This window comes from Suillus clintonianus (assembly GCF_016758775.1).
Source record: "Suillus clintonianus strain FC179 chromosome Unknown DEU56scaffold_13, whole genome shotgun sequence".
Taxonomy (NCBI): domain Eukaryota; kingdom Fungi; phylum Basidiomycota; class Agaricomycetes; order Boletales; family Suillaceae; genus Suillus; species Suillus clintonianus.
Window position 1 is genome coordinate 563,804 of NW_024539237.1, and position 16,519 is coordinate 580,322.

Sequence of the window (16,519 nt, forward strand, 5' to 3'; positions counted from 1 at the left end):
AAACTGAATAATATTGTCATTTTTTTGCTGTAGGTATCTAGTCCTATGTACAATGTATCTTGTCTTTGCTGCCCAATCATGATGATGTTTGCTGTCAACTTCAAGTATTGTATTGCGCGCAGATGTATTGTAAAGGTATTATAAAAGTTGCTGTTCGTTCACGCGCACTCTCCTTGCCTCCTGCTAGTGATGTGCCGGGCCTGGCTTGGCCTGAAAGCCATGGCCTGGGCCTGGCTTCAGAGGGCTCAGGCCTGGCAAAAACCCAGGCCAGGCCAAAGCCCTCTGGTTGGGCCTGGCCTGGGCTTGGCTTTGGCCCAGGCCAGGGCCTCTCAATAAAAATCAAAGAAAATGATGAAAAATGATGTTTATTTATTTGAATACATCAGCAAAACCCTAATTTACTTAAATCATGCTTCACTGAGCTTGATCCAATTTGTCTACAACAAAGTCCTTCGAATGTTTCAAAGTTAATCAAGGAAATTCAAGCTACGAGGATCCCCTTAAAAATTCCTTAATTCAAGTCATGCAAAGCACAAAATAACCAAAGTTCATCCAAGCCACAATGCAACAACTAAGTAAAATTCAGCACTATACAAAAAGAAAATGAGTTGCCCTGATGGTCCGCAAATCTGTTGACATAAAACCCCATATAAGTGTCCAAAGAATTGTGAAAATTGACATGCTCCGGGACAAATTTGTCTCCAAACATTGGTACTAGGTGAGCGGCACAGAATATTGAGTCAACATGAGTAATTGAAATTTCACGAGATTGGTCGTCATTCATTGACGGGTGCACCATCCTCCAGGAACAGCAATATCTTGCACATTGATGTCTTGCAGGAAGCTGTCGCTGTCATTGTCGTTCTTGTCATCGCCGTCACCAGTGACGTCAACGTCACTATCGATGGAGTCCTCACATGTACCTGTATGCGCTAGAGTAAGAAGTTAGTAGTAGCATACTAGCATTAGAATTTAATGGTGAAATGAGTTGTGTGCTTACCTGTGTGTGTGCTGAATGAACAAGTCAAACAAGGCTCGAAGGTATGATTGTTTGTTTAGAACATACTGTGATGGCAGCAACTGTGTCATCATCAGACATGACTGTGAGAGTCATTCTCAGGCTGGGTATGTTGTTCAGCCGACTTCCAGTGGATGCGGTTGTTGCAAAGTTTAATTTAGTAACTACTGTACAGTACATTCCGGAAAAATCCATTCATTATGTAGAAGCCCTGGCCTGAGCCCTAGGCCATGGCCTATGAGACACCCAGGCCAGGCCCAAGCCCTCATGAGGCCCATCAAGTAGGCCTGGCTTGGCCTGGCCTATGGGGGCCTGTGGGCCAGGGCCTGAGGGCCTGAGGCCAGGCCCGGCACATCACTACCTCCTGCAGGTGCTGTGCTAAAAATATCTTCCTAATACCATCTCTTGTAATGCTATTATACGCGTCAGCGATAGTGACGTCAGCTTGAAACAGCCTGATCATTGCAACAGCGTCATAATCATCCAAGTCCTTCTCCTCTTGGACTCGAAGCATGGCGCGCCCCTTGCGGGATGGAACGGGCTCCTTGATGTGGGCTGTGATGACGTCCTGAAGTGTGGATGACGCGGTAGATATTTCGCCGGACACTTTATCCCCCAACCCTTCCAAAGCCAGCGGCAGCGTGAGACGTTGTGATTTCGACGACCCTGACGCACTCTTTGCTTTTGAAGAGTGTGGAGGGCAGGACACGTATCGTTCACTATCGTCCCCGTCGGCTTTGCGCTTCACTGCGGTTGATGAACCAGGCGTGGAAATCGAGGGGGCAACAAAAGGCTGCATTGCAGCGTTGAAGCCTCTTGGCGTGACAGGTGTGATAGGCGCGGGGACAGGTAGGATAGGCGCGGGGACAGGTGGGGTATCGTTCGGTATTGGGGTGGTGCGCATGTCATCATCATCGAGATCGAGATCGCGGAACTCGACCTGATGGAGTGCGTTCTCCAGTGACGACATGACATTGGCGGGGGCATCGGCGGTAGTATTTTGAGTTATGTCACTACCAGTTGCTGTAGGAGTCGACGTGTTTGTGGTGAGGCTCGTGCCGGCATGAAACCCAACCCAGCTGCTCGTGTGTGTCGGAATGATCCCTCGCAGTGCCTCGTAATGTGACCAGCCTTTGTTTCTTAAAGGCTTCACTGAGGGGTTATGCTGCATGAATAATTAGTAAGGTAGAGCAGGGGAAATAGACGAAAAAAGACCTTGATAAAGTCCGCCCACATAGTCTCTGATTCTTCGCTGATGTTGGCTCCTAATTCTGGGTGGAATGATAGCCCCGAGGCATGGCTAGCGATTTTGTCGACCACCTGATACATCTTTTTGATCTAGAGATACATTAAATTATATCAGTAACGGCACATGTATCAATACAACAATAGTACTTACCCGAGTCCATTTGGATTGGCAGGCTTCGGGTGTCTTGGGAGCGCCTTCGGGGCATGGGCGTGTTGCCATCTCGGCAGCGGCACCAACCCAGAACGATTTGGTGAAGTTCATACCATCGCCACCTTTGGCATGGTGTTGTACAGCGTATTCCACGAGCTTCCTCTCATCATCCAGAGACCATATGCAGCAGTCTTTTGCTGGTGCGGCAGTTTCCTGACTGTCAGTGGCTGCTTTCTTTTTACCTTTTCCTTTAGTCATAGTTGGGTGGAACCGGAGAGAGTATCGCGCTGATGAGTTTCGTGTCGAGGGCATGATTGAATCGATAAGAAGATGTCACACTGTGACCAGGGCACACGGCACACCGGCATGCTTACTTAAGTTGTTTTTTTCTTTTCTGAATTTCTCGAAGTTGGGCGAAATCGTGATCCCGAACAGACTCTAAGGTAACAGTATGAAGACTCTCACACACCCGCCGACTGGGTAGGAGTCTGGGTTGTCCCCAACCCCAAAGACAATGTTAATCTGCCCCAATGCAGATGATTCTTCTTGATACGATTATCTAACACTCACATCACATCGATGCATCATCAATGACAAGGACGCGAGGTATTTGACGTGAAAGCAGTACCGACAGGCAAGGCAGTCTTGATTTTGTAGCAATATCCGCAAGTATTCAAGCACACCCCGAAACTCGACAGGGATGAGACATTCAGGTGCACGGAATGATATGGGGCGTCAAAAATAAGCTTGGTTGTGGGAGGCGGGCTTTAGAAGTTCATTCAAACGTTCCCTGTGACACGCCCTGGATTTTTCCATGATTTCCATCAGGCCTCAGGACATGATGCATGACCGTTGACCACTTTCATCAGTGTTATTGACAGCAGATATTCTCACAACTGTTGAAAAAACTGACTTTCAACCGTACCCTAGGTGGAAGTGGCTGCGAGTTGACCCGCATCCTACAGTCACCGTGCCATGTGGTGAAATGGCCAATTCTGATATCACATTTACTGCTAACCTCCTTCCAATTCTGTAGTGCTCGATATGTTGCTGGTTTTCACGGAGATCGATGGCCTCTATCATTCCCGGCAACATAATGAAGCCTCCGCAAAGTTCGGGAGGAACAACTGTCTTCCTTCTATCACTGCCGAGGGCTGACTATGGGAGACTATTGAAAGTTCGGTAAAGATAACGTTCAGGTATAAATAACATGATCAGTTGATACGACTCCTCTTATCTGATCATTCCCTACACAAACCCACTCTCGAGTTGCTCGTCATTTGCTAGTAGACTATGTTGGCATTCACCAACATCACTTGGTTCGACCTATGCCTTGCATGTGTCGGAGCGTATCTGTTAAAGCAGGTGTTCAACAAGAAGAATCCTGCACCGTATCCCCCTGGTCCTCCTGGGTGGCCTCTCATCGGGAACGTCCTAGACATGCCCCGCATCAAGCCCTGGCTTACCTTCGCTATGTGGGGCAAGAAGTATGGTGAGTACCTCCCGTTTCCCCAACATCTTGGATTTCAAGTCTTGTTTGCAGGTGATATCTCGCATATCGAGGTTCTGGGTCAACATATCATGGTGGTGAACTCTGTCAAGACTGCGATGGACATGTTGGATAAGAAGAGCACTGTGTACTCTGACCGTCCTATTTTTCCTGTTGGCGGTGAACTCGTTGGCTGGAAGCACTTTATGACTCTTCTCCCTTACGGTGACCAATTACGCCGGTACCGCAAGAACTTCCACCGCGTCATTGGCAGCCGCGCTGCAGTGGACATATACAGCCAGATCGAAGTGGTCGAGACTCGCCGATTCCTTAAGCGCGTGTTTACGACACCCGACCAATTACAGGAACATATTCGAGAGTACGTAGCATCCGTCCTTGCATTGTCACGATCTTGATTTTTATAGCACCGCTGGGGCTATCATTCTGCGCATCTCTCATGGTTATGAAGTGAAAGAGAGCAATGATCCCTTTGTTGACCTTGCAGATCGTGCTATGGACCAATTCTCGCGTTCTACTGCTCCTGGTGCCTTCATGGTTGATTTTATGCCATTCTGTAAGCTATAGCATTCAGACATTTGCTTACAATGGTCTCACCATCTGTAGTGGCCAAGGTCCCCGAGTGGTTCCCTGGTGCCGGCTTCAAGCGTCTAGCCCGTGAATGGCACGAGACCCTTGATGAGATGGTTTCTGCACCCCACAAGTTCGTCAAGGATCAGATGGTGACCAACATTTGTAGTTGTGCGATCATGCGTTGACGTTTGAATGCTATAGGCTGCTGGCATTGCCCCGAAGTCTTTTACCTCGGATCTGTTGGAAGGCCGTACTCTGTCTGTGGAAGATGATCACGTTGTGAAATGGTCTGCTGGATCTCTATATGCCGGCGCTTCCGATACGGTTGGTCCCTTCCTACGTATTTTAAATCATCTTCTGAGAGTGCTACACTTCTTTCCTCAGACTGTTTCTACAATCTACTCGCTCTTCCTGGCTATGTCGCTATTCCCTGATGTGCAGAAGAAGGCTCAGGCTGAAATAGATGCTGTTGTCGGTCCTGGTCGTCTTCCCTCCTTCGCCGACCGAGACTCTCTTCCCTACACTGAGGCGCTTGCCAAAGAAGCTCTACGATGGCATGCTGTTGTCCCTACCGGTCCGTGTATCCCATTTAATGCATTCTTTAGTTCCCAAGCGGTATCTTAATGACAGGTTTCGCCCACTGTGTTACTGAGGACGACATCCATGACGGGTACTACATTCCAAAAGGTTCCTTAGTGATACCTAACATTTGGTCGGTACCCTCTTTTCTTCCGTGTTCAATATCTTAACAAAATATAATGCCAGGTTCATGCTCAATAATCCGGAGACATATGCCAACCCCTCACAATTCAACCCTGAACGGTTTTTGGCTAATAACGGAAAGAAGCCTGAGACAGAGCCTCGCACAATATGCTTCGGCTTTGGAAGACGGTAAGCATGGAGTTGATTTTTAGTGTAATGCTAACTTTCTGCCCTGCAGTATCTGTCCAGGTGTGCCCAACTCACAGAAGCGCCGATAAACAGATGTATTCTGACGTTGCTTGCTTCTCATGCACAGGTCTCCACCTCGCTGAAGCCTCCGTCTGGATATCCACGGCGATGTCATTGGCCGTATTCGATATCTCCAAGGTCGTCGAGAACGGCGTTGAGATCACCCCTGAGGTTGATCCCTCGTCAGGCACGATCAGGTTTGTCACGTCTTATCACGTCCGGGCGTTGGTCTGACTAGACACACTTCCAGTCACCCCAAATCCTTCAAGTGCTCTATTAAGCCTCGCTCTGCCAAAGCCGTTGCACTCATTGAGCAGGATGTTAGCCACTAAGCGCACAATCATGAACTACACATAGGAAGGTACTTGTTGTGGGTGGCTATTTTCACACTGACTATCGTAGTCTATGCCACCTGTAAGGATATCATATCCTTTACGCGCCGACCGATACTTCAGATCGAAGCGCGAACGTTCTTAGTACCTATCGATGCGAAGAGTTTTAGTCTTCGCATCCGCCCTCGTGTACTTAGATTTTGGCAGTTGACGTTTCTTCTTTCCTACCTTTTCACAATTTCGCACTTTCACTCATGACTCAAGTCTCGCGAACTCGTTGCACGCAGACGCGTCATTTACAACCATACATTTGTCCCTTATCGTTCCTTTCTTCCTCCTACCCAGAATAGGTGAGCCACTCGAGCCACTCCAAACTACGATACAAAAAGACCTCTGTACGTAACAGTCTGTACGTTGACATTGTCGATTTCAGTGCGTTTTCAACCCAGTCTAGCCTGAGAACCACCGACGTCCCTCGCAAAAGTCTCATATATTCAAGTCTAACGTCTTCTCTCGTATCTTTTTGATCAATCATTTCCCCTTCGAACGAACACCCTCGACTCCTTTCACTTGGCAACAGCTCGCAACAGGCTTCTTATGCTGAGCATACTATCTCACAGCATAGTGAAGCTCATCCTCCAGATTTTACTTTGGAGTCACAAGCCTCGCGAACATCAGAACCTTCCAGTGTCATCGATTTTTTGTTTCCGTTGTCGCTTGTTGGAGAGCGTAGCACGAGAAGCATTGGTCTGATGCTCCTGGACTCTTATCAAAACTTTGCTTCATCTTCCAATCATATCCTTACATCTCCTCCAAAGTCGTTTTGGCCGCGTTTTCCTATCGGGTCTGCTGTATCTGTAGATGGGCCTGGAAACGGTGAAACTTTCCAGTGAGATTTAATATGAACACACGTTCTATAGAAATCTAATTCTCAGGTGTCGCAAACAAGTTCAACCGAACGTGGAACTCCAAGTGGTCTTGATGATGTGGCACAGCCCACTTCGTGGTTGTAGTAGGCTTTGTGTTGTTATCGATGCTTACCTCATTCTATTATGTCTTCCCTCATCAGATACGGCCTGCGATAACATACTATCACGGAGTCCACGCCGATATTGCTGTGGGTTCGCAAACAGATGTCTGGGCATTTGCTTGAAGATACTTGAATGCGCGCATTGGAAATTTCTATTTCATGGTCACCGCGTCGATCAAAAACGTCCAAGTTGGCCCACTTCTTGGGATGGTGATCATGACTACACATGTTCTTCTGCACTCAATCACATGTAGGTTTTAATCGAAATCAATATTCTCTCTGATTGAATACAGCAATTCGCGGATAAAGTAATGAAGCCTGCACGAAATTCTAATATGATAGGCGCAGTATAAGGCTCATCCTACCCTGCGCGTGTTATATCGTGTAGTGAGCGACCATATAAGAAGAGGATTGTCTTATCTGACAGCTCACTACACGACCTCGTTCTTTGGTCACTCATCTACTAGTAGACCATGGTGACACTTATCGGTATCACTTGGCCGAACCTACTATGTCTTGCTGGTGTCGGAGTGTATCTGTTAACGCGGGTATTCAAGAAGAAGAATCCTGCACCATATCCCCCTGGTCCTCAGGGGTGGCCTCTCATCGGGAACGTCCTAGACATGCCCCACATCAAGCCCTGGCTCACATTCACTCAGTGGGGCAAGAAGTATGGTGAGAACCTCCAATTTCCCCAACATCGTGCATTTCAAAGTCTCGTTTGTAGGTGATATCTCGCATATGGAGGTTCTAGGTCAACATATCATAGTGGTGAACTCTGTCAAGACTGCGTTGAACATGCTGGACAAGAAGAGTAATATGTACTCTGACCGTCCTGTATTTCCTATGGGTGGCGAACTTGTTGGCTTGAAGTACACTTTGGGTTTTCTCACCTACGGTGACCGGTTTCGCCAGTACCGCAAGACCATCCATCACATCATTGGCACCCGTGCCGCAGTAGAGGCATATAACCAGATCGAGGAGGTTGAAAGCCACCGGTTCCTGAAGCGGGTGCTTGAAAGACCCAACCAACTGCAGGCACATGTTCGACTGTACGTATTATTCATCCTTGCGTTGATATGATCTTAAATTTTTATAATAGCCTCGTTGGCGCTATCATTCTGCGCATCTCTCATGGTTACGAAGTGAAAGAGAACAATGATCCCTTCATCGACACTGCGGACCGTGCTCTCGACCGAGCCTCACGGGCCACTGCTCATGGTGCCTTCATGGTTGACATCATGCCATCCCGTAAGACTATTTATTATATAGCGTTCAGATATTTGGCTGTAATGACATTACCACTTCAGTGGCCAAGGTCCCCGAGTGGTTCCCTGGTGCCGGCTTCAAGCGCCTAGCGCGTGAATGGAACATGATTGTCGAAGAAATGGTCGCTGCACCTTACCAGTTCGTCAAGGATCAGATGGTGACTAACATTCGCAGTTTTGCGATCATGCATTGAAGTTTGAATTTTACAGGCTGCTGGCATTGCCCCGAAGTCTTTCACCTCAGCTCTGTTGGAAGGCAAAACTCTGACTGAGGAAGAAGATCACGTTGCGAAATGGTGTGCTGGATCTCTATACAGCGGTGGTGCCGACACGGTTGGCCCTTTCCTACGTATTTCAAATCTTCATGAGACTAACATCTGATTTCTCAGTCTGTTTCTGCAATTTACTCGCTCTTTCTAGCTATGACATTATTCCCTGATATACAAAAGAAGGCACAGGCTGAAATAGACGCTGTTATCGGTCCTGATCGACTTCCCACCTTAGCCGACCGCGCCTCCCTCCCCTATACCGAGGCGGTTGCCAAAGAAGTGTTGCGCTGGAATGTTGTCTCCCCTATCGGTATGCATATCTCGTCTATCACATTCTTTTGTTGACGAGTGGTATCTCAATGTCAGGTTTTCCCCACCGTGTCACTGAGGACGACATCCATGACGGGTACTACATTCCAAAAGGTTCCTTGGTAATACCTAATATTTGGTTGGTACCCCCTTTTCTTCCGTATTCGATATTTTAACAGAATATAATGCCAGGTTCATGCTCAATAACCCGGAGACATACGCTAATCCCTCAGAATTCAACCCTGAACGGTTTTTGGGAAAGAGGCCCGAGCCCGAGCCCCGCACGGTCTGCTTCGGCTTTGGAAGACGGTAAGCATGGAGTTTGTTTTGAGAGCAATGCTAATTTTCTGCTCCACAGTATCTGTCCAGGTGTGCCCAACTCACAGAAGCGCCGGTGAACGGAAGTATTCTAACGTTTCTTTCTTTTTATCTACAGGTCTCCTACTTGCTGAAGCCTCCGTCTGGATGTCCACGGCGAGGTCACTGGCTGTGTTCAATATTTCCAAGGCCGTCGAGAACGGTGTCGAGATCACCCCCGAGATTGACCGCTCAACAGGCACGATCAGGTATGTCGCGTATCTTATGGCGTCTTTGGTGCTGGTCTGGATAAACACTCTCGCAGCCATCCCACAGCCTTCAAGTGTTCTATTGAGCCTCGCTCTGCAAAAGCCATCGGGCTCATTGAACAGGATGTTAGCTACTGAAATACGACACGGGAAGACAAGGTGAATATTGCTGAGGGTGGCCATTTTCACACACGACTCATCTAGATCTGTCACAAGTTTTGTACTTTTAGAAGTTTGCACTTTGCCAATCACAGTACGGGATCAACTATGGGGAATTCAAGTTGTATGGTGGACATTTGGTTACACTTCGAGTTGCCGCTAATCCGTAGTCTCCCGTAGTCGCGTGTCGTAAGGCATGCATCCTTTGAGAATCTGACGGCAAAGACCAGTACCGTTAAATATTAAAGGTGAACTTGAATGTGCTCCGAGTCGTCATTCTGCTTGTCTGAGTTCGGCACATGGCGGCACGTCCGGCTTGCGCGGCATCCTCGGAGTTTTCATCCGTTAGCGCTGAAGTGTTGACCGCCGGTTTTATAAAAACCCTGCCAAAAAGTTGGGAGTCAATTGCAACATTATATCCGGGGGAATCCGTGCATGAAGCTTTGAAGGGTGGATGTCAGTGAGTGCACAAGGTAAAATGATGTTTTCTGAAGGAAAATCATAACGATGGAGCTTCTAATAAGACTTGTTAGGTGAGTCATAGACTCATAGAGGATAATGTTCACTGTTGAGCGCCGTGAGCAGAAGATTTCGACCAACAATTTACTTATGTGCAGTGATGCGTTCAATGGATAGAATGGTCACGGTCGCACGCCCAAAGGATGTATTTTTTCTCAACAGCAGCGGCGCTGAGCGCCGAGTCCTGCCAGTGACACGCCGCCAACGAACGGTCCACCTTCTTGGGGTGGAGATTCACGACTACTCATGATCTCTCACGCTCACTTGTAGGTTAAAGTTTTTACTGAGACCGATTATCTCTCTGATTCTAGCACTTCAGATAAAACGAGCCTGTCAACGTTGTAATGTGATATACCTAGGGTAATACCTGAGCCCTATCCTGGCATGTTATATCGTGTAATGACCATATAAGAGGCAACACGCGACCTCGTTCTTGAGTGCTCATCTCTGCTTGTAGTCCATGTTAACGCTTACCAACGTCGCTTGGCTGAACCTACTATGTCTTGCTGGTGTTGGAGTATATCTGCTAATGCGGGTATTCAGCAAGAAAAACCCTGCACCATATCCCCCTGGTCCTGCAGGGTTGCCTCTCATTGGGAATGTCCTAGACATGCCTCAAATCAAACCCTGGCTCATCTTCACAGAGTGGGGCAAGAAATATGGTGAGCGTCTCGTGTTTTGCCAAAAATCATGTATTTCAAAGTCTTGTCTACAGGTGATATCTCACATGTCGAGGTTCTGGGTCAGCATATCATGGTGGTGAACTCTGTCAAGACTGCGATGGACATGTTGGAAAAGAAGAGCACTGTGTACTCTGGCCGTCCTGTTCTTCCTATGGCTGGCGAACTTGTTGGCTGGAAGCACTCTTTGCCTCTTATCTCTTACGGCGACCGTTTTCGCCAGCACCGCAAGAACCTCCATCGCATCATTGGCAGTCGTGCGGCATTGGAGGTATACAACCCGATAGAGGATATTGAAACTCGCCGATTCCTTAAGCGTGTGTTTGAGACACCCGACCAACTACAGGAACATGTTCGACAGTAAGCGTTATTTATCCTTGTATCGACATGATCTTGAATTTTCATAGCACCGCTGGCGCTATCATTCTGCGCATCTCTTACGGTTATGAAGTGAAAGAGAACGGCGATCCCTTCGTCGACCTTGCAGGACGCGCCCTCGACCAATTCTCCCGTGCCACTCATCCTGGTGCCTTCATGGTTGATTTTATGCCATTCTGTATGCTATAGCATTCAGACGTTTGATTCTAATGGCCTTATGATGTGTAGTGGCCAAGGTCCCCGAGTGGTTCCCTGGTGCTGGCTTCAAGCGCCAAGCGCGTGAATGGCACGAGACTGTCGAAGAAATGGTTTCTGCACCCTACCAGTTCGTCAAGGATCAGATGGTAACCGAGATTCGTAGTTTTGCGATCGTGCGTTGACGTTTGAATGATACAGGCTGCTGGCATTGCTCCGAAGTCTTTCATCTCAGATCTGTTGGAAGACCATACTCTGACTGCAGAGGAAAATGATATTGTGAGATGGTCCGCTGTATCCTTATACGGCGGTGGTGCCGACACGGTCGGTCCCTACATATTCAAAATAATATTTCAATGAGACTAATACCTAATTTCCCAGTCTGTCTCTGCAATCTACTCGCTCTTTCTAGCTATGACCCTTTTCCCTGATGTGCAGAAGAAAGCTCAGGCTGAAATAGATGCTATTGTTGGTCCTGATCGCCTTCCCTCCTTCGCCGACTTCAACTCCCTCCCCTATACCGAGGCGCTTGCCAAAGAAGTACTACGCTGGAATGTTGTCGCTCCTATGGGTACGTGTATCTCGTTTATCGTGTTCTTTTGTTGCCGAGCGATATCTCAATGACAGGTTTCCCTCATCGTGTCACTGAGGACGATATTCATAATGGGTACTACATTCCAAAAGACTCTTTTATAATAGCAAACATTTGGTTGGTACCCCCTTTTGCCGTATTCGATGTTTTCACAGGTCATATCGACAGGTCCATGCTCAATGACCCGGAGACATATGCTAACCCCTCGGAATTCAACCCTGAACGGTTTTTGGCCAGTGACGGAAAGGAGCCTGAGACAGAACCTCGCACGATCTGCTTTGGTTTTGGAAGGCGGTAAGCATCAAATTTATTTTGAGAGCAAAACTAATTTTCTGCTCCGTAGTATTTGTCCAGGTGTGCCCAACTCATAGAAATGCCGATATATATATATTCTGACATTGCTTTATTTTCATTTACAGGTCTCCTCCACGCTGAAGCCTCCGTTTGGTTATTTGCCGTGAGGTCACTGGCTGTGTTTGATATATCCAAAGTCGTCGAGGACGGTGTTGAGATCACCCCCAAAGTTGACCAGTTATGTCATGCTGGCACGATCAGGTATGTCGCGTATCTGATTACGTCCGCGGTACTATAGACACACTCCTAGTCACCCCAAGCCCTTCAAGTGCTCCATTAAGGCTCGCTCTGCGAAAGCCATTGCGCTCATTGAGCAAGATGCTAACTACTAAGCGCTCAAAGATGGACACGCAGGAAAATTCCTCACCCTGGGCGGTGACTACTTCAATTTTATTTTTATTTTACGTCCCATTTGTTATCTTCATGGGGGTACGCCCGATGTAGACAGTACACGCATTATGCTACGGTTGTTCTTGTGGTTGATCTGTATAGTATCGTGAATGACATGACTCGGTGTTAGGAACCGCTGGCTCGCGCCCTGTACGTAGGTTTGAGGCAGTATAGTATGGCGCTGGATCTGTTCAACTATTCCCCACACAAAATATGCACATATACACAAAGGATTCACACATACAGAGTCGCGTACCGTTGCCGAGATGTATCAGGATGCTTTGGGATTAGCGTGACTTCCCGTTTTGGTAGCACCGCACGACGACAAAATGCTCGAGCTTGCTGTTGAGGACAGCGAGCTCAAAGAGTTGCCCAATCCTTTACCCTTTTCACTAGTTCTTTTCAGGGAAAAAATTACCTGTAGCTTAACTATGCTTACTCTTGGACAACACAACCCTCCTTCCCCACCTTCCCCTCCTCCCCCCACCCTGACCGCTTTTCTGGTATTTTCTGGACTCTAATTGAATACTTCTGGCTTTGTAGAAGTTCTAATATATTTATACAATAAATACATCATTAATTGAGCCCATAATAAGCCCCTCAGAGCGCCCAGTATAAATACATGACAGGAATGGGTGAATATTGTAAGTATGGAAGATTTATGGTCAAAATAGCATAGTTAACTAGCTACAGCTTATTGTTATTTTCCCTGAAAAGAACTAGTGAAAAGGGTAAAGGATTGGGCAACTCTTTGAGCTCGCTGTCCTCAACAGCAAGCTCGAGCATTTTGTCGTCGTGCGGTGCTACCAAAACGGGAAGTCACGCTAATCCCAAAGCATCCTGATACATCTCGGCAACGGTACGCGACTCTGTATGTGTGAATCCTTTGTGTATATGTGCATATTTTGTGTGGGGAATAGTTGAACGAATCCAGCGCCATAGTATAGATCATGGGAGGGCATCAGCAAACTAAAAATTTCCCCACAGACAATGCTATTTTAGACTTTTTCGCACAGTAGCTCACAGTGCGGACAGACACCACAATGGACATACATGCACAGACACATACTTCGCACAACCTTCCAATCACAAACAGAACTAGCCAGTTGCTCGAAGTCTGTAGTAATTTAAATTCTTAGCTAGTCAAATTTCCCCACAGACAATTGTTTTGCACAATAGCTCACAGTGCGGACAGTACTGTAGTCAAACACTTGGATTTAATAAGCGGTACTACAAAACACTATTGCTAAATTTTGACAAGGTACTACAGAAATTCTGCGACAATTCAATTAACGTAGTGTCTCGAGCGCATCAATCTAGCTGAACAGTGATGCCATGGCTATCCCCCAACTCGACGAGAGAACCTGTCACAGGCTTGTTAGTATAACACCGTGAATCTCAATGTAATCCCAGGCTTACCGTGGAGATGGTGTGAGCGGTGAGAAAGACCATGCGTTTTCAAAGCGAACCACATGTATCCTAATCCAACATCCGTGCGGTCGAGTTTCTGCTCGAAAAGACTTGACTTGAACTTCGATAAACTCGCCATGAGTTCGAGCTCGCGGTCGACGCGGACCACACAGTCAGCAAGCGATTTTTCAGCGAGAAGCTTCTCTCATCTAGCCCTGGCCGAGTTCCATGACAAGGTTTGCTTCGAGATCTTCTGTATCATCGATGATCTGTAAAATTAAATACAGTTATTGATAGAAATATAGTGCAACTACGTACCATGGAACCGAATCTAAAGGGCATCATAATAAATATCGTAGAAATGTTGCGACGCACCTGGTTCAAGCTGTTCTTTGGGAAGAACGAGACGTGGATGATCAGGGAGTGACCAGGATTCCGGCCTTTCTCTGTATGAATGCTGTCAGTGACTGAAAATGAAGGCACCGCGAGTTTAATCGCATCGTTAAAACCTACCGAGAGTCTGTCCGAAGGTTAGTACCCCTGGTATGGTTTTTTGACCCCCCAAATCTCGACCCCTGGAAAGCTCCCGCCGAGCCGCAGGCTCGGCGGCCCCTTGCCATGACCATATTTTCGAGGCGAGGCGTAAATTTCTCGACATAAGAAGGAATAATTTGTTTCTCTCTCGAGTCTCCAGCCTGCACCGCAGTATGCCACGTTACTTGGGCGACTTGCCGGAGTGCATTCGGCGAATGCCGAACACAAACATGGTGTGGTGCTGAAGGCCTGAAGCGCTCAAAGCCTTCAATAAGGCCGGTTTGCGTCACGCTGGTGGATCGCAGACACAGCTCATAACTTCTCTCTGCCACTGTGTCCTTGCTCTGCCATTCTGTCAACAACTGGTGTTGGACGCACCACATTATCCGCAAGCTCATCCCTTTCGGTGTCTCTATTTTCTAGCATGGATTCACGTGAACTTATTGATGCGCAATTTGATCGGGCAGTGGAGATAGTGCAGGGCCTCCCAAAGACTGGGCCAATACAAACTGGGTACGAGGAGAAACTGACGATGTACAGGTGCGTTACATGAGTTTGCATCTTCAAGCGCACATTTACTTACTGATTTTTCTTACCACAGCTTGTACAAACAAGGTAGATATCCCCTTCTCACCACATGTCCGAGCATCTCTTAACTCATGTTACTGTGCGCAGCGACTGTTGGAAATGTCCAAGGCGGTCGTCCAGGCATGTGGGATATGCTAGGCCGGGCAAAGTGGTCGGTCTACGTCGTTCCCCCGTCTCACCTTATCACGTGTTAACGTACACTCCAGGGACGCATGGGCGAAGCACAAGGATCTTGATCTATTTGAGGCAAAATGGCTTTACGTGGATGCTTTGCTGAAGGTATGATTTTGCATGATTCCATGACGCCTGCCAATTATTTCAGTACAGGTTCTAAGTAAATACTCGGACAAGACTGTTGCCCGTGACCTCATGAACGAGCTCCAGTCTTATGGTGGTGACCCGTCGAATCTGGTGATGAGCCGTATGTCCAGCGTCAAACTTGCCTTTTGCTACATTGATATAGTCCGCCTAGATTCCCTTTCAAGGTCCCGGACCTCCCAGTCTTCAAGCTCCAGCGTCTCAGAGAACGATATTCCTCGAATTCCCGGTCAACTATTTTCCTCTACCCGTTTAGAGGCTCATAAAGCTGCACTTATGGAGGGCAGTGGGTCGAGTTCTGAAGATGGCGAATCAGGCGACGAAGCTCACGATCTCCCACCCTTGCGTGAGCCTGTCCAACAGCCAAGACCACTTTCTTCCATGTCCTCACGATATCGTACTCCTGTGACCGGTCCGCTTGCCATGTCGCCGCCACTTGCTGGGCTCGCAAACGCTCCACCAATGCAACCAATGCCCACATACCAGACGCAATCCGCCTTCGCCGGCCAGTCAGCACCAATAGCATCCTCGTCCGTATACCCTCCACCAGGGCAATATTCTGGGACATACCAGTCACCCGAGTTTGTACCGCGGATTCAATCTGCTCTCTCCATCCGGGGGGGCCGGCCTTATGGCACTGAAGCACCTATACGAACACCCTCACGGTTACCCCTGGAGCAAGCCGTCGAAAACGTCCAGACGCACCTTGCCGCACTAACAGAACGGCTCGATATGCTCGAGTCCCAGGTGGTGCACCCGCAGCGATCCACCGTTTCGCTTCCCTTGAGAAGCTCTTCCGGTAGAGGCAGTCCGACGGATAACCGTCCTGAAGCACTCGAATGGGATTTGGATGATATGGGAATGTGGTCGCTCGTTCTGAAGCCATCGTCTCGGGTGATGGTATCATTGAAGCAGCTTCTTATATTTTTTGCTCGGAGCGAGAACCGGTCCCCGGTGCTCACTATCGTGCGAAGACTGTTCCTTGACATATCATTCTCATTGGCAGTTCTTGGGTTGCTCAGACTGACGTGGAAGAAGACGACGACAAGGCGGAGGGAGGTCAATGCGGCCCTTATATTACTATGGGCTGCCTTGTCTGGGAGAAACAGGGGAAGACGGATGATCAGTGGTGTGTAGTGCTTGCTTTTTAACTTGGGGGTGGCTCAAGAGTAGTCATTGC

General features: G+C 47.9%; 5 protein-coding genes across 5 annotated transcripts; 4 read left to right on the forward strand and 1 right to left on the reverse strand.

Annotated features, from left to right (window-relative positions):
• Positions 1-571: 571 nt before the first annotated feature.
• DEU56DRAFT_730313 (uncharacterized protein) lies at positions 572-799 on the reverse strand (the record flags this gene model as incomplete). The annotated part of the gene is made up of 1 exon (XM_041348158.1): positions 572-799. The coding sequence occupies one exon, from the start codon at positions 797-799 to the stop codon at positions 572-574; it is 228 nt and encodes a 75-aa protein (XP_041212087.1).
• A 2,911-nt stretch (positions 800-3,710) lies between these two features.
• DEU56DRAFT_928282 (cytochrome P450) lies at positions 3,711-6,241 on the forward strand (the record flags this gene model as incomplete). The annotated part of the gene is made up of 11 exons (XM_041358632.1): positions 3,711-3,909; positions 3,961-4,285; positions 4,332-4,480; positions 4,531-4,646; positions 4,699-4,821; positions 4,882-5,071; positions 5,128-5,209; positions 5,263-5,388; positions 5,438-5,448; positions 5,516-5,645; positions 5,699-6,241. 11 exons carry the CDS (start codon positions 3,711-3,713, stop codon positions 5,778-5,780), a joined length of 1,533 nt encoding a protein of 510 aa, XP_041212088.1. The 3' UTR covers positions 5,781-6,241.
• Positions 6,242-7,283: 1,042 nt separating this feature from the next.
• On the forward strand, positions 7,284-9,551 carry DEU56DRAFT_928284 (cytochrome P450; the record flags this gene model as incomplete). Its single annotated transcript, XM_041358633.1, has 12 exons — positions 7,284-7,485; positions 7,538-7,862; positions 7,913-8,061; positions 8,121-8,236; positions 8,289-8,427; positions 8,499-8,657; positions 8,714-8,795; positions 8,849-8,965; positions 9,015-9,025; positions 9,093-9,222; positions 9,279-9,348; positions 9,477-9,551. 12 exons carry the CDS (start codon positions 7,284-7,286, stop codon positions 9,549-9,551), a joined length of 1,575 nt encoding a protein of 524 aa, XP_041212089.1.
• A 581-nt stretch (positions 9,552-10,132) lies between these two features.
• DEU56DRAFT_111148 (cytochrome P450) lies at positions 10,133-12,476 on the forward strand. The gene is made up of 12 exons (XM_041344602.1): positions 10,133-10,166; positions 10,220-10,562; positions 10,616-10,940; positions 10,988-11,136; positions 11,187-11,302; positions 11,355-11,477; positions 11,535-11,724; positions 11,781-11,862; positions 11,914-12,039; positions 12,089-12,099; positions 12,165-12,300; positions 12,350-12,476. The coding sequence occupies exons 2-12, from the start codon at positions 10,361-10,363 to the stop codon at positions 12,429-12,431; spliced, it is 1,542 nt and encodes a 513-aa protein (XP_041212090.1). The 5' UTR covers positions 10,133-10,166; positions 10,220-10,360; the 3' UTR covers positions 12,432-12,476.
• Positions 12,477-14,857: 2,381 nt separating this feature from the next.
• Positions 14,858-16,476, forward strand: DEU56DRAFT_730468 (ACBP-domain-containing protein; the record flags this gene model as incomplete). Its single annotated transcript, XM_041348170.1, has 6 exons — positions 14,858-14,973; positions 15,035-15,048; positions 15,109-15,172; positions 15,228-15,300; positions 15,349-15,442; positions 15,494-16,476. 6 exons carry the CDS (start codon positions 14,858-14,860, stop codon positions 16,474-16,476), a joined length of 1,344 nt encoding a protein of 447 aa, XP_041212091.1.
• Between the last annotated feature and the right edge of the window lie 43 nt (positions 16,477-16,519).